This window comes from Nyctereutes procyonoides, unplaced genomic scaffold (genome assembly GCF_905146905.1).
Source record: "Nyctereutes procyonoides isolate TBG_1078 unplaced genomic scaffold, NYPRO_anot_genome, whole genome shotgun sequence".
NCBI classification, from domain to species: domain Eukaryota; kingdom Metazoa; phylum Chordata; class Mammalia; order Carnivora; family Canidae; genus Nyctereutes; species Nyctereutes procyonoides.
This window is the reverse complement of record NW_026575047.1, coordinates 35,478,052-35,504,286: the sequence shown is the minus strand read 5'-3', so window position 1 is coordinate 35,504,286 and position 26,235 is coordinate 35,478,052. Positions and strand designations below refer to the sequence as shown.

Here is a 26,235-nt window from a genome sequence, read left to right as displayed (position 1 = left end):
TATCTGCCTCTCTCTTATCCCTTCATCTTTTCTTTTTTCCCCTTTGTCTTTTATTACAATGAGAATACTTAGTACAAGGTCTACCACCTTAACACTTTTGCAGCTGTACACGCAGTGCCGCTCACCGAGCACCACGTTGAAAATGGAATGCTATTCCTTGTTATCTTCTTGAATGAGTGTTTCACACTCTGCACTTTCTCTCCTCCTGCTCACCTCCCCTCTGAGCCACAGCCCAGTCTGCTTCCTTCCCCTGAAACCGCTGAAACTCTCATTTTATCACTTCTGCATTTTATGTGCCCCAAGTCATGAACCCAGGACCAGAGGGCACAGTCTGCTCACATAGAACCTGCACCTTTTTGAGAGAATTCGTTAAGATCAATCATGCAATGCTTAGATCTATTGGCTGAACAATAGATAAAATTCAAGCTTTTTTTTCTCAATGCAAATGTCACTATTTATATATTTATATCCAAATTTCTTTGCATTTTGTTCAACTTCATTAGGACTCCCCACAGCTGACCTGGGCCTCTTGTGTGTGTGTGTGTGTGTGTGTGTGTGTGTGTGTGTGTTGCTCATAGCCAGCCCTGGTCCATCAGGCATTTGTAAAATTGAACGATAATCAAAGTTTTGTATTAAGATCCTTCTGGACTTGAACTATGCTCATTGGGGAGGATATAAATATGGAGCTGCTGAGGGCCTGTGTGTCGGGGAGAGCTGATGGGAATAAAGCCAACACAGAAAGAATACAACTCATGGAGGTTGGGGGACAGGAGAGGAGCAAGAAGAGAGAAGGCAAAGAGGACAGAGAGAAAGTGTGACAAGGATGAATTTAAGTGATGTAACATGAGCACCTAGATCCAGCAGTGCCTGATGCCACTCTACCTATTCACATATACAAGCTAACAGACTTCTCTTTTTACCTTAAAAAAAAAAAAAAATCCTCCTGGAATAGTTGCTCTTCTCTCTGATGCTACCGGCACATGTAATGGAAAACAGTGACATTCAGGGGCCAAGAGGGTTTTGGAAACTGTCTTTTATTCCACTCCAAGCTAGAGGAGGAGCCAGTCACCCACAGTCAAAGCCTGCTCCCCTTCAGTGCCGGGCTCTGCAATAAAAGCCTCTGTATTCTCTTCCACCAAGCTCTGTCACTGTCTGCATGGATTCTAAGAATGCAAGCCAGGCCCTCCTTCCCATCCACATTCTCTCCCAGGCTCACCATGGCTGCCCCAGCAAAGACAAGCTCACTTACTGGGCATTTTGCAGGACACAAAATTTTGGAGCCTTGGGGACCAGATGCAAGGCTGTGTGCTTCACTCAGGGGTGGGGAAGTTGGCTACAAGTGGGACTTAGGAGAACAGACGGGTCAAATTCCTCGGTGGACACTGTGCTAATCCCAGTGGGCCATTTGCAGGAGTGCCTGATGAGTCCTGTCAGTTTTTTAAAATAAGCTTTTCCAGAGGGAACTGTGACTTTCTGCAGCCTTGGCTCTCTTGTGGGGGTGGCCGGGGCCATGGGATGGGAAGCTGGTGATGTGCCGGGGATGAGAGGCGAACCCTTCGGTCCAGAGCAAAGACGGTCTTCAAAATGAGCCTTGTTTTTATGAAAAATGTAACAAAGGAAGGGAATAATTGCCAAAGGGTTGTAGAGGGGCGGCCAGCATTGGACTTCTGTAGGAGAGTGCTTTCCCTCTAGGCCTGGCATAGAGGGAGAGACCGAGAGAAGGGAAAGGGAATAATTGGAAACACAGTGCCGTGGTCACATGGTTCTGCTTAGCTTTGGTAATTGTGCTCAGGACATTGGAACCAGCTATTGCTCCTAATGGGACCAAATGTCAGCAGAGCCGGGGGGCCAGCCTGTGCCTTTCTTCGGGATGCAGGAGCCTTCCAAAGGTCTGGCCAAGGCACTTCCTCGGATTTTGCCCCAGGCTCCATGAGTGTTTGCCAGGCTCTTGTTGCTTTTTCTCTGTCTCATGTGAGTCCTCTACAAGATGACCTTCGGGGTCTCTTCCAGAGGCTTCCTGGGGAAGCGCAGAGAAGCGTTCCAGCATGGTCATGCTAATAGGACCAGCTGCTTTCACTTCCCGGCAGAAGAACCCAAAGGATCTGCTTTACCCCAGGAAACAGCTCTCCCACTCCTGGAGACCTTTCCTCCCAACCACTGGCTCTTCCACTACACCGTCCACAGAGTGCTGGGGCCAGAGGGGCGTCCCCTCACACATGCACACACATGCACACACGAGGGCACTGCGCCCTGAAGACGGTTGAGGACAGGTGCCCCATCACCGTCCTCTCCAGACGTCTAGACCAACCTGGGCTGCACCATCATCCATATAGAAAATGCAAAGCCAAAAGGAATGGAGCCAAAATGCAAATGGCTAGGTCCTCCTTTAAAGGAGTTCGAACAACTTGTGGACTTGCTGGGAAGCCAGGTCAGTAAGCCACCCTCCCTTCCCTTCCTTCCTTCCTTCCCATTTGTTTCATTCAGTGTCTGTTAAGAAAGCATGACACGCCTGTCACTACACTGGGTGAAGCTAACTCACTGGAGGAAAGGCCACAGTATTTCCATCTGGATAAAATATACTGAATTCACTGGAGAACATAGAGAGGGTAAATAACCATATGGAGAATGGGGAACTGGTTGATGAAATGTGTTTCAGATTTCTGAATTCCCCGACAGTGTCTGATATCAAAGGCGATTTTTCAAGTTTGGTCACTCCGGCCCAGGGGGTGTTTTCCGTCTTGAACAGAGGAGTAACTCGGAGATTCAATGACATGAGGACACTTGGGACCCTTGTTTTTCGGGCCCCTTGGCTGGGCCTGGTTGTGTGCATGTCCGCACATTGGCTCGGGACCCGGGGCACCTCTGGGGCAGCTTCCCAGCAGGTAGAGGGAGCAGCATGTTGAAGCAGCCCATTCCACCCTCCAGTGTTATTTCCTGGAGGAGAGAAGCCATATCTCCCTAATTCTGTGTCCCCAGGGCTCCACTGTGGCTTGGCCAAGTAGGGGCATCAGCGTATTCAAGGAATGAATGGATGGTGGGTGAGCATTTCAAAGGCTCCTTTCCACAAAGCATTTCCACTCCAGGCTAAGGCCAAATGTGTGATGGGGATTTTATGGGTCAGCCCAAGTGGGCTCAGGGACCCCAGATCGCAGAAAACATCACTTCTGGGTGTGTCTGTGAGTGTTTCCAGAAGAGATGAGCATTTGAATGCAGACTGAGTAGAGTGGATGGGCATCATCCACTCCATCATCCTTGAGGGCCTGCATGGAACAAAAGGCAGAGGAAGGGAAAACTTGCTCTGAACAAGCTGAGACAGACACTACCTTCTCTTGCCCTAGATATGGGATGCCAGTCCTTATGGTTCTCCAGCCTTTGGACTCCAACCAGCGCTTACACCATTGGCTGCCCTGGTTCTCGGGGGCTGTGGGCTTGGTGCAGACTGCGCCCTGGGTCCCTCTGGGTCTCCAGCTTGTAGGCAGCAGACTATAGGACTTCTCTGTCTCCACAATGGTGTGAGCCATTCCCTGCTCCCCCCCCCCTCATCTACCTATCTATCCATCCATCCATTCACCTACCCACCTACCCACCCATTCATACTGTGGCTCTGGAGAACCTTGACCCATGCTTAGGGAAAACATCCCACCTAGGACCACAGAATGAAGGACTCCAGGTAGCAAACTGACATCACAGTGACATGGAGCCCCAATGGGCTACACCTCAGAGTACATGACAAGTTCAAGCTACTGGAAAGACATTTTGGAACCTGCTTCTTTGGAGGAGCCTAGACTGTTTGTAAGACCCCAAGAGGAACCCATCACCTAGGCCACTGTGCTTCCAGCACCCTGGAAGGTTACCTCATCCATCAACATGCAGACACATGTAGGGTCTTCAAGATGCTCTCCCCAACACCCAGGCCTCTGAGACAAAGCAGGACAGGCCTTTCCCCCTCAATATGTATTCCCTCTGATGTGGCAGAGACTGAAGACATGATTCATCTCAAGAAGATCTAGATACATTCAGGAAAGGCACATTCAGGGGCACCGGGGTGGCTCAGTGGTTGAGTGTCTGCCTTTGGCTCAGGGCATAATCCCAGGGCTCCCTGCAGGAAGCCTACCTCTCCCTCTGCCTGTGTCTCTGCTTCTCAGTGTTTCCCATGAATAAATAAATAAAACCTTAAAAGGAAAAAAAGAAAGAAAGAAAGGCACATCCACTTTCTTTGGCACATCCAAAGAAAGGCACTATTCAGGAGCGACTGGCCTAGGCTACTCCTCATTAAACCCCAGTGCCTAGAACAAGGGCTTCCCACATGGCAGATGCTCAGGAGCTGCTGCTGCAGAAAAGCCATACAGGATGGGGTTTGTCATTGGGAGGAGGGGCCAGCAGGAGCCACAGATGCTGGCTGAGGGCTGGGCCTCACAGGTGACCTTAGTTGGCACACCAGAAGCACCGCTTACCTGGGCAGCAGCCTCAGGACAGTGTTCAGCCCCTTTACGGCATAGCTGATGGCCATTGAGTGGAGGTGACAATGCTCACCACCGAGAAAAACAAGAGAAATACTTCCAGGAGGTACTTAGCCAAATGCCTGATGCAGAGTACAGAACAAAAGAAAAAAAAATCACCCAAAGAAGCAAAACAGTGGAAACAATCTAAATGTGCATCAGTGAGAGACTGTATTAAATTTATTATGGTCCATCGTGCAGCCAGTAAGACAGTCTGACAAATCTACATGTGTGCATATGGAAAGAGGTTCAAGTATATTGCACTGCTAAGAAACCCTGTAAAATGGCTCTAGGCACCAGTTTGGTTTTAAAAAATGTACTCACATTAATGAACACTGAACTGTTAATAATTTTTTGAAGGGTGCATAAAATACTGGGGGATGGATGGGATTTACTGAAAGCTTTTCCTTTGTACTTAATAATTCCTACTCCTAATTTCTTTTACAAACCATTGTGCATCACACTTATAACCAGAAAAATAAAGGTTCCTGTTTTGAAGAACAAAACTGAACTTTACGGCTAATTTTTGCCAATAAGTAGTTCCGATTAACTTTACAGTGATTTTTCTCAGGCCCTAAAATACCGGGCTGAAATTCTTAATAAAATTGCCTGGGATTTACTGATGAACTTAGGGAGAAAGTCTTGTCATCCAAGAACATTTCTTAATTTTTTGGGGGGGGTATTTGTTCAAATTCTCTTTTCAATCAAATTTTATATCCTTCTTCATTGAGGCTTTAAATATCCCTAATTACATTTATTCCCCAGTGCTTTTTTTTTTCTATTTTGAATGGGACCATTTGTGAAATGTATTTTCTAGTTGGGTATTGCTTATATGTAAGTCATGACTTGTACATATTTATCTCGTAATTGGCCACCTTGTAGATCTCTCATATTCCTTCATACTCTAGCTACTCAATAGCTTCTCTTGAGTTTCCAACTGATTCCTAGTGAATATTAAAAATCTGCTTCATTTAAGGGCATCCGGGTGGCTCAGTCATGATCACAGGGTCCTGGGATCCAGTTCCACGTTGAGCTCCCTGCACAGTGAGGAGTTGCTTCTCCCTCCCCTCTGCCCCTGTCCCTCTGCTCGTACAAATAAATAACATCTTTAAAAGTTTTACTTAATTTAAAAATGTGTATACTACTCATTTCATTCTATTTTTTAATATACTGAAGTTTCCAGAACATTAGGAAACAATGGTACATAGAGGCATTCCACGTCTTCTTCTAGACTGTGATGGAAATTCTTGAAGTGTTTTATGGTAAGTGGGACACTGACAGCTCTATCAAGATAAAATGATTTTTTATTATGCTAAAGAAATATTCTACTAATTGTAACTTGGGAAACATTTTCACCAAGAATGGGTGTTGTTTATTAAATGCTGCCTCAGCTCCTTGGCACTCTCGTCTATCTTTCCTCTTCTGGTTTGTCTGTGGGAAGGAACCTATGACTGGCTTTCATAAGACCGGGCCACCCGTATTCTGGTGTTGTTTCAAGTCCCATTGGCTCACAACATGCAATTCTTTTACCTGGACTTGTTTTGCCTGTATTTTGTTTGGGATTTTTGTATCTATGTTCACAAACAGAAACAGCCTGTTGTCCTGTGTTGTGTTGGCATTATAAAAGATTTGAGAGGTCGATATCCCTTCCTACCCTCTGAAATAGTTGGATAGTTTAAAATACATCTAGTAAAAGCCTAAAATAATGTTTCCATTAAATCTTCTGGTCCTGGCATCACTTTTGAGGCGGTTCCTTGAAACTCTCCTTATTGGACTATTCAGTTTTTTAAAATCTTTTCCTTTGTCGATTTTGATCACTTGATTTTTGAATTTATTAGCATGAATAGCCCATTAACTTGCAAAGTTTTCTCCAGGACTCTGTGCACGCGCTCTCCTGGTCACCCTCCTCTCTGCTTTGAGTTGCGTTCACTGAAGGAGATGGTGCCATCAGAGCTTCCAAAGGGCTCTTCCTTAGAACCAGTGCAAACATCTACTCTTTTTGGTTTGCTTTCCATTACGTTTATTTCCGCTTGCATCTTACTATTACTCCCCCTGCCCACCGTGCTTCTTATAAGTTTCTTTTTTCTACCTTCTAGCGCTTAATATTTGGTTTCCTCAAATCCGTTCTTTCTATTTCAGAGAGGACAGCATGCCATTCGGCAGTTCGACCTGGGTTCAAATCCCAGTGAAATTATTTGCTAAGTGTCTGACCCTGAACATCTTCTTGACGTTTCTGTGACTCTGTCTCATTATTCGTAAAATGTGGATGGTTGTAGAAGCCATCCCACAGCAACTTTGTGAGAATAAATTAAAATACCGGATGTCAACCCCTGAACACAGTTTATTGGCTACTTGTGATCACCAGTCCTGCCACCATCATCATTATTTAAAGCCCGAAATTCTCCTCCAAATGTCCCTGTGGTCGCAAGCCCATGAATTTTGAAATATGACATTCTAGCTGTTTCATTAATGGTCTGTGAGTGTAGTTTGGTTTCCAACTTAGACTCAGTTCTTCGGGGGAAGAACTGGTTTTTGTCCTGGTCGTATCTTCGGCTTTTGTCCTGGTCAAATCTCCAAGATGTAGCCTTGCTGTTCTTATAATTTTTTTTTATTAGGAAATTCCAGTTTAATTGCATCGTGGCCACAGGATGTGTCCTGGACATTTTTTACTTGGTGGAATTTATTGAGGTTTACTTTGCCGAGTCGGTATGTGATGTGACTAAGTGTTTAAAATGTGGCGTGCACATTTCCAGAGAATTAGAACTCTCTGTTTGGAACTTCAAAGATGAATATGTCCAAATGTGATATTAAAATACATACATAAAAATACATACATATATATTATATATATAATACATATGTATTCAACCCTATAAATCACGTAGTTCAACACCTCGATTTCTTTACTTACATTTCGTCTAATTAATTTGATAAAGCTTTGACTGGTGTGCATTCAAATCTGACACCATATTTCTAATATTCCAAACATTTTTGTTTTGTATATGTCAGTGACTTCATTGGGAGCATAAAGTGTTCTGATGTTCGTGTCTCCGTCATGTTGTTCTTCTCTTTATCATTTTGTGAGAGGTACTTCTTGATTTACTCCAATATTTTATCTCACAGAATTAACACTGCTACCCTACTTCCTTTTCACCTGCATTTGCTCCGTGGATGCCCATCCCTGTACTTTTCACTTGATGCAATTTTGTTTTAAATCGTGACTCTTAAAAGTGGGATGTAACTAGATTGTGAGGAAAATGTGCTTTGTTTGGTTTTTTTTAGTTTTTAAAATTTTTTTTCTAAGCTGAACCTGGGAGTCTTCCTTTTTTTTAAATATACAAATGACCCTGGAACAACATGGGGGTTGGGGGCATGTATGACTCTTGACTCCCCAAAAACTTACCTACTCACAGCCTACCATTGACCGGAAGACCTGCCAACAGCATGAACAGCTGATGAGCACGCATTTTGTATGTTATATGTACTATAGACAGTATTCTCATAATCATGGAAGCTAGAGAAAAGAGAATGTGATTAAGAAAGTTGTAAGGAAGAGAAAATACATTTACACTACATACTGTATGCTTTATTAGAAAAGATGCACATAGAAGTGAATCCACGTGGTTCAGCCCCACGTTGTTCACGGGTCAGCTGTATAACCTCATATCTTACATCATCCCTCACAGAGATTACACATATTTAATGTCTAACCTTATGCCTTGCATCTGAAATGAGACACCTTCCTTCCACCTTGTCTTGCTCTCTTTGTGTGGCCTCCTTTCCTTGCTTCCCAGGCCAGTTATTCACTCTTCCTCATCATCCTCCATGGCTTAGATGTTACACACTCTGTGTTTATACCACTGGCAGCTCTATCAAGAATCTTTGAGTGCGATATCGGAGACTCCATCTTTCCTCTGTGTCCTTTCCAAGCATGCTGCCTTGTCTTCCTCCTGGAACCTGACCTCCCAGTCTCTGTGCTTCAGACCAAGTGGCTTTGCGGAGGGGAGGACACGCCGTTGCTTCTGAGGTAGTTATTCTCACCTGCATCATCTCAGAATCCTGTTGAGAACACAACTGAGGTTTAACTTGACAGGAGTCCTTGTGGTTCGGCTTTGGCTCCTGCATCATCTGTTGGGTTGGCCCTCTTTTTTTTAAGATTTTATTTATTCATTCATTCATGGAAGATACAGAGAGAGAGAGAGAGAGGCAGAGACACAGGCAGAGGGAAAAGCAGGCTCCATGTAGGGAGCCCAACGTGGGACTCGATCCTGGGTCTCCAAGATCACGCCCTGGGCCAAAGGCAGGGGCTAAACCACTGAGCCACCCAGGGATCCCCCTGGGTTGGCCCTTCTTGCACTGCTTTCTGTAACCCTCACTGTGTCACTAGCCTGTGAGACTCCTGAGTGTCCTCCACCCCCAGCCCGCGGGCCCCACTGCGCATTCCCATGCCACACTTGCCCTCTGCCTCCCTTGACTGTGACAGATTCCCATCACTCTTCATGCCCATCCATAGATAACATTTGTTCAGAGTAAATCCACACCCCTCTCTGCACCCCCAGTGCTGTAGTTTGGGCTGGGTCTGTGCTCTCTGAGAACCTGCTCTCCCCGTGGTACAAAGCAAGTCTGACCCATGGCAGGTGCTTGTCCACTATGCTCAGAGATGGACACTAGGTCCCGTTCAGTCGGTGGCTCCCACCAATCACTCAGTAAATACTTACTGAATGACAGAGGATGCCTTCATTTAACGTGTGAATGTGCTTCCGGTCAGACAAAATGTATAAAGTTGAACCAAACATCTTATAGATACTGCCTGGGCAACCTCTACCAGGGAATAGATGGTCCACTTAGTAACCCCATCCCTAGGAAAATTCTGGTGAGTTGTCCATGCTTCTGTGTCATTGTTTTGACCATGAAGATACATGGAACACTCTTCAGGCATGGGGAAGAATGAGGTAGACTTTTTGTGCTACACGGAAGTGGGGGAAAAAATGTATGGCAGGACAGTGTGTGTGTGTGTGTGTGTGTGTGTGTGTGTGTGTGTGTGTGTGGAAATAGAAAAATTCAGAATCCTCACCAAACTGTCATCAGGGATTATTTCTGAAGGGCAGGCTGGGTGGTGGCGGACAACTGGTCACCATATTTGACTAAGCATCACATTTTTACCCGAAGTAAAACTTTATAAAAATTAAAATACAAAGTGGCAATATAATAAATCTGCAAGAAATTCATATACTTCCCTTAATTACAACCTAAGAAGGAAGAAAGGGGGGAAAAAACACAAAAATTTAAAACACACAACCCTAAAGGAGGACCTACTTGCCAGAAGAACTGGGAAAGTGCTCAAAACACGCACATAAGTGAACAAGCAAGACCCCTTCCTGGGGACACAGCTGCAAGGGCATTAAATTGACATTGATCATCTCCAAACAGGACCGAGAGGAGATTCATGGAAATGCAAATCTCAGCTATAGCTCGTCACAGAGTCTTTGGCCTGCAAGACTTTTTCAGACTTTGTGGTCCAACAGCTGCCTGCCTGTGTGTGTGTGTGTGTGTGTGTGTGTGTGTGTGTGTGTGTGTAAGATGACTGGTTTGGGTTTGCATTTTGGTAAGAGATTACATATCGTCTCTTTCAAGATTATTTCTATTTCTCTCAGCACACCCACATGCACATGCACACAGACACAGTTGTAATATCTGCATTTGACAATCAGCTCCATGCACGGAGAGGAGGGAGCTGATGGCCAAGACACAGCTCCAGTACACGCCAGGAGTCTCCTGCTCCTGGGGCTGGTCCACCACAGCCTGGCTGGACTGGCCACGTGTGCTCAGAGGCCAAGGAGAAGAAAGGAGACGAAAGGCCCGCGAGCTTGGGGGCCTGCCTGCCCTCCCCAACCTTTCTGTTGCTCTAGCTCTTCTGATCCATTTAAGAAAAGGCAGGAAGAGAAAGAGATGAACTCATGGCCAACTTAGTCTACAATCTCTGCCACAGATAAAGGCCACCATGTTGGAAGAGAAGATTGGACTTAAAATGCTCTCCCTACACATCTCCATTCCAAATCCTACCCATTGGCTCATGAAACTTTGTAAATCTTCTCTTGCCATAAGAATTTACATTTTACATCAGAATGCATACCACATACACATATAAGCTGTATATGTATATAAATGTTTATAAACAAACACACTGTGTACATAAATACATATAACAAAAACAGAAGTTTTATGAAACAATACCCTTACCATGATGTAGTCAAGTAAAAACATGACAGAGATAGTATAAAATGGATTTCGCCTGGGACCTGATGCATTCTGATAAACTCGATTCTTTTATTTTTCTTTTAAAACGATGCTGGTCTCAAAGCACTAAATTGAGTTCCAATGCACAAGTGGGTTGTGTTTGAAAACCTCTCTTCTAAAGTGCTCTCTGATTTCCCAAAAACAATTTCACACGGGAGTATTTGCTGTGATTTCTTACTTAGCTCCATTCTTCTGAGCCACTGACTTTTTGTGTGAACAGGGCGATTTCACTGCATTTGCTTGTCTTCACGCAGATTTAGGAGCTGGGATGGATTGTGAAAGCCCCTGTTCCTTTTGTTACAGGTGGAAGAAGGAGGAAGGGGCTCACGTGTGCTCTAGATTTGCTTTGCCAGAGGAAGGGGCCACAGGGAGCGCGCACTAGTATTGGCTGTCCCCGCAGTGAGGACAGCTTCAGGACCTTTGGGAGAGCGTGTCTGGGGGGCCCACCTCTAGCTGACTGGCAGAGCAGCCATGTCCCTGCTGCTATAAGAGCCATAGAGCATTTCTGGCCAGCTGTGCCTGCAAGCCTCAGCCAGAGCAAGTCCTATGGAGAGTCCCATCTGTGGGTGGTCCCAGTGCCGGGGTCACCGTGTGGAATCACCGCCAGCCCCGGGCGGCACACCCAGCGCACACCCTGCCCTCCAGCATCTCCGAGTGTGGTGAGCGTAGCAGCTCCCCGTGGGCTCCTCTCCAAGTGGTGCCTCGCCCCTTTTCTGTTCTGCAATCTTTGCTGCTGAGACCCTCAGCACTTCAGCGGTATGCAGGGCACCTTGCCTGGCTCACAGGACAACAGAGATTTGTCCTTATTTCAGCTGGAATCCAAGAGAAAAGCTTGAAATACATTCTTGTTTCAAGCTGTCTTCTTAACCACACTCCAAGCTCTCAGAACTATTTGTTTAGTTTGCCTCCCTGGATATGAGTATGTTGCTATCTGCGCTAATTTGTGTCTTTTAGGTAAAAAAAAAAAAAAAACACCTTACATTTGGAAAATTTATTGCCAGCCTGAATGGACAGTGTAAATACAAGGTACGAAACTGTTACAGTTAAGGTTGTGTCGATGCTGTTATTCACTTATCAAGGCAACAGACAGCTTCCTGAGATTCACTGTGTGTCACTGGTGATGTGTGGAGGAGGAAGGCAAGGGCTTTCACAGCCCGCTGGAGAAGATGGATGTGTCGGTGGAGATGGCTCCTCGTGCAGCGCGTTTATGATACAGGTTTGAATCAAGTGCTACCATCTGCAGTGACTTGATAAATGGCCTCACCAAGGAATTGGCCCATGAGTCGAGGCTGGAAAGCCGAATGAGAGTTTCCTACCTAGAGGAAGGAAGGCAGACGGTGCCGAGAGAACTCATTTCACATTGAGAGCACCGCATGCACAAAGGGAGAAAGCCTTAAAAGACCCTGCTGTCTTCGTATCAGCAAATCTCTTGGTGGCCCTGGAGCCCCAGGAGTGTGACCAGGAAGCAAAGGGACCAAATTGCCAACTCAGGTGATGAGATAGGGGATCAAGGAATGAGGACCCCCATCGTGCTGGTGAGTGGATTTCATTTCTGAGTGCACCCTCCTTGCTTCACCTCCCCCCGCCAAGCCCCGAGGCCACCTGGGCCCCAGAGAAGGTGAGGCTGCCAAGGGCAGGTCCCACGTTCCCTGACCGCCTGCTGTGCGAATGACTCTAGTCTTGACTGTTTACATGTTTCATGAAAGATTTCAGAACCTCTAAAGAGGTTCCTATGGATAGGAAGAGCTAGAAAACACCTACTCTGAGTAATTATACCCCTACAATTTCATCCAGTAAAGGTAAGACCATCTTTGTGCTTAGTCAATGCAGACATTTGCTAGGCATGTGGCACAGCAGCTGAGTATAGATTTCAGAGACTGGGTTGGAAGGGTTGATGTCCTGGGAGAGCCACTTTCTAGCCAAGTGATCCTGGGCACATCACCTCATCTCTCCGTTCTGGGGACACACTACCTAAGCCAGGGCACTGAGAGGCTCCAACAACATGCCACACACAGAGACTGAGTGGAGTGCCAGGGCAGAAAGATGCACCAGGGCAGCTGGGGGCAGGGATGTGGCAGGAGCATCACTGGGCACCTGAAAAATTAAAGTAGGGGCTTCACGGAGGTGCCTGGCCCACCCTCACAGCTCCTGACCCATCCCATCTGGCAGATTGGAGGGACCCTCCACTGGGGTCGTAAACACTGAGCACCACTTAACTGCAGGACATGAGGGGACAGCCAGAGAGAGGGCTAGAGTGGAAGGCTCCTCTCATTCCCAGGCGCCCTGGGGAGAGGGGGTAGCCTCAGGGCTGGGCTTCTGGGATGAAGTGCTGCCCTTGAGGGGCTCAGCCTGAAATGAGGTGATTTCATCCATCAAGAAAAGGAGGGATGGATGCTTCCCTGTTTGGACAGAGAGCGAGGAAATCAGTTGGGTTGCCACATCCTCCAACCAAGCAGCAAGCAAGGTCATCAGTCCACGAACCACCTGCCCTGGGAATCAGTGGCGGACTGACTCCAACAGTGCAGTGACTGGCGGAGAGACTGCCTTTCCTGTGGTCAAGGTCAGAGATGCCTGAGCTCCCCACACACCTGGGGGAGGAGGGGCTGGCAGCAGCGCGAAAGCCTCCTCCGGGTGCCTCCCCCTTTCTCCCACCCTCTCCCACCCTCTGCTTCTGCTGCAGCCCCTGCACCGAGGAAGAGGAGGTCCCAGCTGATGGCCGGATGGCCCAGACCTAGAAGCCCCAGGGAGGCAGAGCAAGGACAGGGGACACAGGAAGCCCCTGCCCCCCATACCAGCCTCCGAAGCTGCTTCCTCCTCACATCACTGGGCGCCATGGTGGCACACGACTCCCACCCAAGCATTCTGGCTTCTGTTGTGCCCCCACCCCAGCACAGCTTCCAAATATGGCATTAAGCCCCAGCACCAAGACCCTCCCCCACACAGATGAGAGAGGCCAGTCTCCTGGACAGAGCCTGAAGGACATTCACCACGTGGGCCCACCTACCTCCCTGCACACCTTCCCCAGGGCTGCCACCTCTCACTTTTCTCTCCGATGGCCCAGCAGAGACAGAGACACCACCTACCCGGGACAACCTGGAGCTTCCACCTGGGTTGGAGCTGGGGGAGAATGAGAAACAGACTTCTTTCCTCACACAGAGGCCAGTCTCTGGGTCTGATCCCAGGCTCTGAGGCTCTGAGTCAGACGCTGCCTTGACCACCTGCTCTGGACAGGTAGGTGACTCAGGGCAAATGTGTCCAACCTGGCACAGTTTGCTCAAAGACTCCCGACCTGAGCCATCTGATTTCTCCACACGAAACACCTTGGTCCGATAGGGAGGCTGCCAGCACTGAGAAGCTCAGCCCCAGAACAAAGTCCACCATCTGCTGGGCTGGAGAGAAGGCCAGCCCAGTCCAGAACCCCAGGACCCCAGCAAGATTCCTTGTTCCTGGCTTAGCCTTCCTTGGACAACCTAGAAGAGGCTGGAAGCTGGGAAGGTATGAAACATTACTTGGGGTGTATACTGCGCCCGGCGTGCTGCAAGGAGCTTTACATAAACATCGGCTCACACAGTCTTGCCTCCAATCTAGCAAATACTATCATACATATCTTACAGGTGAAAAGAATCACAACACACAAATTCATTGAACACCAAGACCTGGTGCCCTTGGGTCACAGCCCATCACTGGCTCAGCAACTCCCCTGAGGTTACCCAGCCAGGAGCCTAAATCCAGATCTGCCCACCACCAAAGCCCATGCTCTTTCTATGGCACCACATTGCCTCTCTGTCCCTAAAATAAAAAACCGGTTCTCAGGAGCAGGGGCTGATACAACTCAGTGCTTCTCAAAGTCTGGTCCCCAAGCCAGCAGGATGAGCACCGGTGGCTAGAAATGCAGATTCTCAGGCTGTGTCCTAGTCCTCCTGAATCAGAGGCTGTGCAGTGGGGCCTGGCGCTCTGCTTCGGCAAGCCCTCCAGGTGATTCAAGCGTGAGGACCTAGGACGTGATGCACACAGAACATGTGGAGCACCGTAGCACAAAGGGACAAGGCACTTCTGTTTCTCCCCTTGGGATGATTGCCTTGTGACCAGGGTGCTTCCTCCCACATGTCCCCTTCTAAGGTGGCATTCAGCCCATCTGCCCCCTAAAGAGCCTCCCACACGCACGTCCTCGGCACAGCCTCTGTGAGCTCTTGGTGTGCGCCAGGCTGGGATGTCTGAGTGGCCCTCTCTTCGGAAGAATGGAATGTGCTCCGGCGCTCACCAGCAAATATCTCAGGGTCCGCTGGGGGCTTTAATGAGCGTGTAGGTGCAACCCGTGGGAAGCCCTTGGAATGCAACGTGGAGCTGCAGAGGACCAGCTGCTGCCAGGGCAGCCAGGCCCACAGTCGCATGGATGCATGCTGGAGACAGAGCTGTCTTTGTCTGTGGGTGTTGGGGACAGTTCCACTTTGCAGGGACTGAGTCTGGGGCGGGGGCAGTGGAGGAACTTCTCAAGGGCAGGGAATGGAGGCCTCCGTCAGTGCCATGTTTTCTGTTCATACACACAGACTCTCTCCATTCCCGGGTGTAGTGCAGCTGGCAGCAGCTCCTAGGGCTCACAGTCTGGCAGAAAGGCTGGGACTGACACAGTATCCCAGGCCTCTAGAGGCCAGCCTCACCCTTCCCAGATCCCACAGCCTCCCTCAGACACCAGGCCTAAGCCCCCCATCACCTGTGCCTGAATCCAGTTCCCACTTTGTCCTACTATCGGATGAGCTGTCTTGCTTACCTCTCAGAAGGCAAATTCATTGCAAAGTGTAGGAGAAATCCTGCCCAGATCCTTACTGACATAGGGTGGAAACTATAGCATTTGTGTCCTCCAGGACCTCCTCTAGAAAAAGGACAGACTCCCCATCGCTGCCTAACACTCCACAGGCCAGCTCGCTGTGTGCCAGCAGAAAGAGAGGAAGAAGCAGGCAGGACGAACTGGGGCAGCTGGTGGCACACCTCACTCAGCCAAGGTCTTACTATGGGATCGTGGTCATGTTTCAGCTTTAGCTCACTCATCTGCCAAATGGGATGAGCACAGTGCTCCTAAGGGATGGGCCAAGAGAAGAGGAAGGACCCCCCAGCAACAATGCACATGTGCACCTTCCGTCTGCATTTTAATCTCCCCTTAGCATGAAAACTGAAGCTCACCTCCATGCGATCGCCTCTGTGCACTGGCACCCGCACACACTCGCGCTCACGCACACACACGTCCCCATGTTCAGTTACGTAAAGACTGGCAGGCATCTGCAGACGTCTGTCCATGTGTTAGACGTGGATGAGCACTCAGCTTCCTTCTGCCCTGTCATCAACCCTATGAAGCAGATTCTACGTCTGCCATTTCACAGATGGAGAAACTAGGACTCGGGGAAGGAGCAGCTCACCTTCCTGGGGCGCGCAGCTGCTGGCAGCCGAGCAGCACATGAACCCCCATCTGTGTGCCTCACACCCTCTGGATACGTCCACGGGTGACACTGCCCACGAGGTCTTGGAAGAGGCGAACATTCCAAGGGGAAAGCTGTGCACCTTGTCCTTCCAGCGGTGGAGCCCAGATATCTTCAAGCCATCGTGATGCCAGCCAGAGTATCACGACCAATGACTGTAAACTAATGCACGGAGCATGTTGACGCCATGGCTGAAAGTGACCAGACCCTTCTGCACGTAGGCTCAGGATGAGCGCCACTGACCAGGAGGCCTTTCCCACAGGTTTGCGTGGAGAGCCGGCATCTTCTGGGATTAGACCATGAGTTCTATTTATACCATGATGTTTCGATTTATTTTGTTTTTGAAACTTGATGTCCACATTTTCTTCTGATGCTTTCCCTCTTTTTTTTTTAATTATAAAAGTAATACATATCTGCTATAGCAAGTCAAAATATTCAGAAGGCAAAACGAAAAGTGCGTTCACGGGGTCATCTGTTCTGGTCAAAAAGCAGCCAAATCAAGAGGATCGTGGTTGGAGTCACATCAGGGGGGAGACCACAGCTTCTGCCCTGCCCCCTCCGGGAGCTTAGGCCACTCCCTTCCTGAGCCTCACTAATTCTCCTCTGCAGAATGGGAATGACAATCCAGCAGTTGCTCCCCTGGGCCCAAGGAAGGACCTACCTAGTATTCTTTAAAAACCCTCCGGAGTTCTTCACACTGTGAAGTTGAGGCCCTGAGGACTATCCCAGAGGTCTTACTTGCTGTAACAATTATCACTGACTTCCATGTAGACCCTGTTGCTCTCCCTCTGGCCTTCTCTCACTTCTCCATTCTGGGCTTGGCACCCTTTCAGGGTCATAGCCATTGCTGATATGCAGTGTGATGAGAACCGGGGCCCACAGCCCATCCCGCTGGCATGCAGGCCGTCCCTGTGCCAACAATGCCCAAACCCATGTCTTTAGCCTTGGATTTGCTTCTGAGTCAGGAACTCTTTTTTCCTGCCACCTGCTTAGCATCTCCACCTGGGGACTGACTGGTGATGCCCAAAACTCACACCAGGAGCAGCACTGTTGATCTACCCCAGTTCTGACCCTCCACGTTCCACCCTATTCATCAGCCATTCTTGTTGGCCCTCCTGGCAGGAGACACCCCTACTGCACCCCCTTCCTCTCATCTCCACTGCCAGGGCCCTGACTCCATGGCCCTGCTGCTCCCCTCCCAGCTGGGCTTCTGGTTCCTGCTTGGGTCTCCATGTTCCTTTCTACAAAATAACCCATCACAGTTTTGTGGGATTTGGTAGGTGGGTTATGTCCTGTGTGCGCCCTTACACCACTGTATGGAAAAGTGTATTGCTCCAGTAAAAGTGTCCTGTGCCCCACATATTCACCCAAGACTTTGCATTGCTTTTTACAAATCAAATCCCAGTGCCTTACCATGTCTCAAAAGATTGACATGCCCTCGCCCCTGTTCGTCCTCCCTTTCCTGAACAAGCCGAGTCCCTGTCACTGTAATGTGTTTGTCCAAACTGCTCTCTGCTTCCAGATTCTCATATCCTAAATGGGACCTTTCCTGTCCACTCCATCTAAACTAGTGCCCAGGCACTCCCTACTACACCCCCTTTTTTCCTTCCTCATAGAACCTGTCACTATCTGAAGGTGTTCTTGGCCTGTTGGGGACCTTGTGTACCACCTCCATCCCCTCCAGAGCACAAGCGCCCCAAAGAGAGATCTCCAGCTTCGTTCACTGCAGGTTCCCAGCTCTAGGACGTTTCTGGCCCATAAGGGCTCAATAAACATTTACCGAATGAATCAACCCACAGCTGAACGAATAAATAAGTGACTAATGCCATGTAATGAGCTTCTACATTTGTTTGTATTTTAGAGCCTACAAAGAGCTCTTACAGATATTTTCTTAATCAAATGAATCCTATTAGGTACAGATTTAAATGGAACTTAAGAAACGTGCTCACTCTCTGTCCCGGTTCCCTGAAGCTCACAGATTAAGAAACAGTGGGAATGTCTCTCTGAGGGAAGAGAGTCTATTTCTAAGAGCTCCAATAATCCTGTGGGTTGACAAGCACATGGTTTCATCCACGGCCACGGTGTGAAAGAAGAGAGCTTGGAGATACAGCCTTGACTTTGTGCACGCACCTCCTGCAGGCCCTACGCCGTGCCGAGCGCTGTCGACACAGGCTCCAGCCCCACGATGAACCTGTGCAGTGGGTGCCATGGGTTATCCCTTTTTCCCTGCCGAGGCCAGGGACAGAGCAGAAGCAAGGCGGCCAGGTAACTTTCTCAAAGCTCAGAGCCAGGATTTGAACCCAGGGCGATCTGACAACAGAGTCCAAGGCAGCCCATCCACAAACCCAGGCTGAGTAAATAAACCGAGCTGAGCCATCTGGAAATCCCTAGCCACACCAGTCCGCCCAGCACAGGGTGGGCTCAGAAAGGGTTACGCACCACGGCGGGAGGGAGTGGTCCGTGCTGGTGGTGCTTTCTCGAGGCCAAGATGAGGACTGTTGGCACAGCACGCCTCCCCTCCACCTGGCCTCCGGAAAAGGCCAGGTAAGAACGAACAGCACAGGGGGCCCCGGAGCGGCTGTTTCCACGCAGCAGGGCCTTGGCAGGACGGCTGTGCTGTGTTGGTTGGGGTGTGCCCTCCTAGAAGGGTGCGGAAGCAGCCGAGCCCCTGTCTTCTGCATCTCTGACAAGACGTCAGGGGTCCCCCAACCAGCGTGCCTGGCCCCTTCCCTCTCCATGGAGCAGGACAGCCGGACCCCGCTGCCCCCTGTCTGCCCACACAACCATCTGAGGAGCGTGGCTTCCTGCCTTGCCTCAGAAAGCAACATTTGTAAAGATGAAGAAATCCCTACTTTCCTTTCTTAATTTGTTATTGTCATGACATGACTGACTCAATAAGCAAAAATGTAAGATCCTTGCCCGGGGTCACAGGCTTGTCTCCCCCAGAGCCTGATGTTCCTCCAGAGGCTCCCGCCTCCTCCCACCTCCGCACCTCGGGGCACGCACGCCACGCTGCCCTTTCTAACTCCCAGGCCCCTGCCTCCCGGCCAACGCTTGGGCAGTTTGCAAGGTTTGGCTTGGAGTCACCTCCTCCAGGAAGTCCTCCTTGTCATTCCCCCGAACTCACTGAAACAGGAGCTGCCCTGCTCCGGGAGTCCAGGGCTCTGGTTTTCAGCCCCAGGATACTGCTGACTGGCTGTGTGACCAGGGGTGAGCCACCCCCTCTGCTGAGCCACAAGTTTCCACATTGTGGAAGGCGTTTTAGAAGACTTCAGTGCAGGGGCACCTGGGTGGCTCAGTGGTTGAATCTGCTTTTGGTTCAGGGTATGATCCTGGGGTCCTGGGATCAAGTCCCGCATCAGGCTCGCCACAGGGAGCCTGCTTCTCCCTCTGCCTGTGTCTCTGCCTCTCTCTGTGTGTCTCTCGTGAATTAATAAAATCTTTTTTTAAAAAGAAGACTTCATTGCGAATGCTCTCACCACCTGACACCTGACACCTGGTGGTGGTTCAGCAAATACCAGCGCTGCCTTCTGCCCTCCCCATCCCATCACCCACAGTGAACCCAGTGCCATCCACAGCCAGAGGGATAGAAGGACCCCAGGGCCGGGGCAGGAGCCAGATCCCTGCCCTCAGTCCCTCTCCGTTTCTGCCCCAGACCACCCTAGCACGTCAGACAGTTGAGAGCACACATCCCTCCTACAATGCTATCCTCCTTGGCTGCTTCCGCCTTCATCTCAGTGGAAGAGGCACGCGCTCCTCCAGTGCCTGGGCCCATCTGCGCAGCTGCATGCAGTACACGGGAGCTCTCGTGGGAACAGCTTGGCCCCCATCACCCTCACTCAGGATCACGGAGGCCCCACGTGAGGCCCCAGCACCCACCTATGTACGCACACAGAGCCTTGCCATGGTTCTCCCCACCAGCCAAGGGTCCAGCTCCCACGACAGGGCACCTGCTCCATCTCCTCTGTCCTGGCCTCGTACCAAGCCCACTCTCAGACCCCAGAGCACCAGCCCTAACCGCATGCCCAGAGACACCCTGCGTCAGCACCAGCATCCTCCCTCCTGCCCAGCCTAACCTGCTGCTGGGTGGGGCTCCCTCGGGGCCTCAGCCTAAGCCGGCACTCGGTTCTGCCCCTGTGGCCGAGGCAGGACAAAGCAGGTACTGTATGTTATTAAACTACATGTTTAAATTTAGTGACACATCATATATCATTAGTAAATACCAAACGCAACTGAGAAGGGGCTTGGGAGAGCTTTCTGGGGGCAAAGTTCTGCATCGTGCCCAGAGTTGGTCTTACACAGCTGTGTCCATTTTTCAAAATCAATAGAATGGCACATTTTAGATACACACATTTCAGCATAGGTGCACTTTATCTCAAAAAAGAACAGTGAGCAAATACTGAACTCAGATTAATTACATACACACTGAAGTGTTTAGAGGTGAAGGGTAGTGATGCCTAAAACTTATTTGGAAACATATCCAAAAACTGAGATGGGTGCATGGATGGGCAGACAGACGACAGGATGGATGGACACACGATGAGACAAGTAGAGTAAACTGTTACTTGGAGAATTAAAGCAGTGGGGTGTGCCCACTGACGACAGTTCTTTCCACTTTTCTGTATGTTTGAATGCTTTTTTATTGTAATATTTTGGAAGAAATGCAATTGAGAGCAAGCTCGAGAATCCATGATTTGGGGAATGGGTAAACCAGTTGTGGCACAGGCATCTGATGTGGGTTTCTGGGGCCAGAGAGCTGGAGGTTCGGCTAACTCTGCAGGAACCGACAAGCCCCACCGTCCAGGAACAGGATGCGTGCATGTGAGGGTCGCCGTTGACGCGGCTCGGCCACAGGACCTACAGAACGCCGAGGACACGGGCTTTAGAAACAGACCTGCCTCGGTCGACTCTGTGTGGCTGCCTCATTGCTATTCACCTGTAAAGTAAAGACAACCGTGTTCACCTCCCAGGGGCATGGGGAAGGTCAAAGCAGCCTGTGCCTGGTGCTGCGGGATGCTCAGGAGGGAGAGAGGCCGGTGTCACAGAGACGCTTCCGGGATGTGCACCTGGGGGCCGGCGCCCCAGGTGTGGGGAACACAGGTGAGTGACTCATGCTCGCAGAGGAGGGTCTTGAGGCCTCTCCCCTCCAGCACAAGCTTGTATTTCCTGAGCTAACAAGTCACCATGATTATTTTTCTTAAATGCTGCAGAGAAAACAGACAGGTGGGTGTATACTGAAAATGCTCACAGTGGCTCATAAGCTGGTGAGATTTGAGGTAGTTCTTTTTTCTCATCCCTGCCCTACGAGGTTCTGTTCCCTTTACCTAAAGCTTGCTTCCCCACCCCTACCCCCACCCAACTCCTGCACATCCTTCAGAAAACAGCTCAAACAGCACCCCTGCAGGGAAGCCCCCCTGACCCACTGGGTTAGTTCCCCATCAGAGCACCCCAACGCACCTAACCCTCTTTCTCTGTAGATTTACACACGTCTGCGTAAATGGCCAGCCTCGTGACACCCATTAGATCCCCAGAACCCAGCCTAGTGCCTGCAACCTAGAATGTTCTTTTTTTAAAACGATTTTATTATTTTTTTATTTATGAGAGACACAGAGAGAGAGAGGCAGAGACATAGAGGGAGAAGTAGGGTCTCTGTGGGAAGCCCAATATGGAACTTAATCCCAGGACCCTGAGATCACAACCTGAGCCACCCAGGCATCCCAGCCTAGAATGTTCTAAATAAATGGCTGACAATGAGTTCTAAATGCTTGAGAAAGTGACTTCATTCTTTGCAGCTTGAAACAGAAATAGGAAATGGGTGGTAGGGTGAGGAGGGCAATAAGGTAGACTCAGTACATCCACACTTGTCTTGGGTGACACCCCGTAGCTCTCAACTATCAAAGAAGCATGGCAGTCCCTTGCGTGGCTTTACTTCTTCCTTGATCACAGACCCCACTCCTGATGCTCCAGCCCCACACAGAGCCTCCCTCTGCAAACCCTCCCTGCCCATGCCAGTCATGGAGAGGCACAAGGGTCCCCCGGTCCTGGGATTCCATTTCCACCTGAAGGAAAGGAGGCACCTGCAAAGGACATCATGTGACCGCTGGTTGGGTAGACAAGCGAGTGCTACGTCATGTGCTCAGAATGTGTACCTGTGAGATGGCAGGACTAGAAGCCTTCTTAGAGGCAACTCTCCTCCAGCAGCCTTCATCCACCTTCTAGACAGGGACAGTGAGGCCCCTGGTGCAGAAACGGGCTTCCCCAGGTCACATTGCACTGTAAGGATCTAACTGGACTGGTGTCTGTGCATTTAACCCTCAATTTACCTACAGCTGAACTCATAGAAAGGGACTATCACTATTAAGTGACATTATAGGGTGTCTCCCAGATTAGCTCCCAGACCCAGGACCAAGGTGCTTATTTCCACAGCTGATGAAGAGCCACTTGTAACAGTCAGAGTCTCTTTCCAAGAATGACCCTCTGCTGAAGACAGCTGCCTTGCCCCAGGCTGTGCCCTGATCCTAGGGCAACCCACAGGCATGATGGGTCATTGCAGGTATACAAAACCCATGGGATCAGCTGGGTCATAGCTGCATCCTGCCCAGCTTCTCCTTCTGGGAGAAGGACACACAGATGGTGTCCCCAAACACACTCTCCAATGACCTTCCTACACGAATTGCTGTCTCAGAGGCTTACCAGGAAACCCAACCACTCATGGCAATGTGGCCAGGGACACGAAGCGGCAAGACCTCCCCAGAAATAAAATGGTTTCACCAAATATTGAGCACCTACTGAATACCAGATCAATCCCAGCCCTTGACGACTCCCCAGTAAATGCACCCATGTGGTCCATAGCCAAAGGGAGACATTCCGAAGGCTAGCCCCCTGGCTGCAAGAGAGAGGGTGCATGGCTGCCTGGCCATGGAGGGCTCCCTCCATCCCCAAGCCCTGAGTGCTCTGTGAGGGCTGCCGTGGCCCCATAGGGGAGGAGCATGTACAGGTGCTGCCCTATTCTAGGTGTCACTCATACGATGCTCTGGCCATCTCCATGTGTGATCTCCGTGATTGCTTCTATAGTCCCAAGAGGTAGGAATGAACTCCCAATATCCGTTTTGCAGAGGAGGAAACCAAGCCTTGGAGAGGTTGAATGCCTTCCCCAAAACCAACTAGCCTGTGCATCACAGCGCCAAGACTGCATCCCGGGTGGCTGGACCCCACAGCCTGGTTCTTGGTCCCCACGTCCCACTGCCCTCCTTCAGACTTCAGAGATGCTTTGATGCAACCTAACCAATTGGCCTCTGGGCTCTGGCTCTATCGTCCATATCTCCCTGGAGCTGGAACACTCAGAGTGTGCCTTTGACTTGTCTCATTCCCCCTTTTTAAAGAAAACCATGTGTTTACTCTCTGGTGCCAAAGTTACAACAGGGCTGAAGCTTTGCCAGTGTTAACTTTAAACGTTGGGCAGAGGGGTTAAAACCCTCCCTGGTGCCTGTTTATTTGTGTTTCCAGAGCAAAAGGAGGTCGGCTGAAGAAATGATCTCGGATCTACTGAGCTGTCCCTGTAAGAAGGCAGGGAGTCTGGCCGGGGGACTCAGGCCCCTCCCAGCCTCACCTCTGCCCTCCCCATGCCCAGCTCTGCAAGGCTCAGATGGTCCCCTGCTCCATTCTCCCCAGACACCAAGCAGCTCCCTCTCCTGTCCTGTTTCCTGCTGGGACCAGAGCTCAGCGGGTGGGGACCCTGACAGCTGCCCATTTAGATACTGATGTCCCTGCCCCTGCTCGTTGAGAGCCACACTCACAGAGGAAGTGAGGGCTCATAAAAGCCAACCGCCCCGGCTGTTCTCATTCCCTCGGGGGACCTGCCTGCACCCGTCACCTCTCTGCCAAACAGCCTAGAGAGCACACAGGCAGCTCTGCAAGGACAATGCAGACAGACAGAGATGTGTCCTGATGCGCCACACGTGCACGCACATGGGCGAGCACGCACGCGCACAGACACACACACACACACACACACACACACACGCTCTATGGCATTATCAAAATCATGCTTTTCCATACCCCTCCGGGAGGATGTCAAGAAGAGGCAAGCCCTCCATCCCCAGCTCCCCAAGAGCCCCCGAGAAGAAGCTGCACTCACCATTCTCCCTCCGAGGGAAGATTCTCTTCTGCAAACTCATGCCGTGCAGGGCTTTGAGGATGGGGCTGAGCCAAAAAGCCCCTCAGAGCCCCAGCCAGATTGAGAAGTCCCGGGGATCACCGGCAGCTCCTGGGCAGGGAATATTTGAATAGGAGTTAAAACTCCGAAGTAGCTCCTCGTTAGAACTGGTTTTCCCCCCGGCAGGGAGGGAGGGAAAAAAATCCCTTTCCCTCTGCCAGCAAATCTTTAAAGTCTCACAACGGTTGCTTCCAACCCCTGCCTTTCTTGCGAAGCAAATGTTCATGAAGGCAATGTTATTTCACTGAATCAAGCCCTCAGATCATAAGCCTTTTCCTGTACCACAAACAGAAATGTAAAACCTCAAACTTTCCTTTGGACTCAGACTCTGTTGGGAGCGGACTGAACACAACCCTCTCTGAGGTCGAATGTATGGAAAATGTGCTAAACTGTTTAGATCATCCCGAGCACTGGACTCGGCTCCCCACCTCCCAACTTTTTTTTTTCTTCTTTTTTTAAATGAGTTCTGGTGTGTTTATGTAATTGCAAGGGACAAACACAACACCTAAAATCTCTGCCCAAAGTTGAAGTGATTCATTTTCTCCTTCACACACACACACACACACACACACACACACACACACCACACAAACACAGCGCCTGTTTAATCCAAGTGAAAACGCCTTTCATAAAATCTGCTAAGGGCTTGGGCAGAGCGGCTGGTGGTGAATGCAGCCTGTGTCCCCAGAAGGGCAGTTGGGCTCCGGGGAAGGTGGAGGCTGCCTTTCATCAGAACAAACAGAAGGCACTCTGACTCCCGCCCGAGTCGGGACAAGCAAGCATAAAAGAAAAGTGGGCACGAGCCCTGGCTAACTGGGCTGTAAAAATGTTTTCTGCCCACTGTACCCAATTTCCCCTGTTTGCCTTCTCATACCAGGAGATTTTATTTTTAGACTTGGACAAGATGTACTATTATTTTAAGTGACCGACTTGATTGCCGGGTTATATAAATCCTTGGATTCCCCACCGAAAAGACCAAAAGAATATACAATAAGTGGGCAAAGAGTCAGAGCTGGAAGCTGGGGAAGAATGTGATGGTTTTGGGAACGCAGACATCGATGATTGGACTGAAAGGAAAGCCTGATCAATCAGATAGGGAGAAAAACCCACCAGGGAAGCGAGCGACACAGACCTGGTCCAGGTCCGGGGTTACCTGTCACCTGCCAAGAGCCCCCAGTCTTCCCAGGTTAGGCCCCAGCCATGGCCACCACTGCCGACAGCCTCTGGACCAGGGTCAAGGCCACCACGGCTCAGGTCCTTGAAGTCAAAGGCTCCCGAGTTACCACCGCTGTGTTCAAACCACCCCCAGGTCACGATGGTCCCTCTACCAACACATACACCCCACGTTTTCCCATAAATAATCATTCTTCAGACCAGTGCCACAGGTTGCCAGAAAAACCTCTGCTGTCAGCACCTGGAGTAGGAACAGCTCCCTGACAGTCATCCCCATCCTGGGATGAGGGTTGGGATCCCGGCTGGCGTGGCCCCGATGCCCGCCCTACCTGGCCCTGAGCAACCAAGCAACAGCCCAGGTCCCGAAGCCGCAGGACACCGGGGCTCTGTCACCAGCATCGCGGGGACCAGAACCTGGCCTTGCCTCCTAGCAGGACGCGGCCTTAGCAACACAGAGAGTCAGGGCTACGTAAACAGGGAACGCTTTGCAGAAATTAAAATGATGCGATAAGGTAAGATTTACTATCATAGAAAGATGTCTGCATTATATTGCCTCATGAAAAAAATAGGGTGCGAACTG

At 49.9% G+C, this 26,235-nt stretch overlaps 1 protein-coding gene across 3 annotated transcripts in view; it reads right to left on the bottom strand.

Annotated features, from left to right (window-relative positions):
- Positions 1 to 24,896, bottom strand: part of IL16 (interleukin 16) — a 101,058-nt gene extending 76,162 nt beyond the window's left edge. For all 3 annotated transcript variants that reach the window (XM_055326006.1, XM_055326007.1, XM_055326009.1), the window contains exon 1: positions 24,405 to 24,896. In XM_055326006.1, the coding sequence (XP_055181981.1) occupies positions 24,405 to 24,444 (40 nt within the window). In that variant the 5' untranslated portion in view covers positions 24,445 to 24,896. The remainder of the gene's footprint in view (positions 1 to 24,404) is intronic.
- Between the last annotated feature and the right edge of the window lie 1,339 nt (positions 24,897 to 26,235).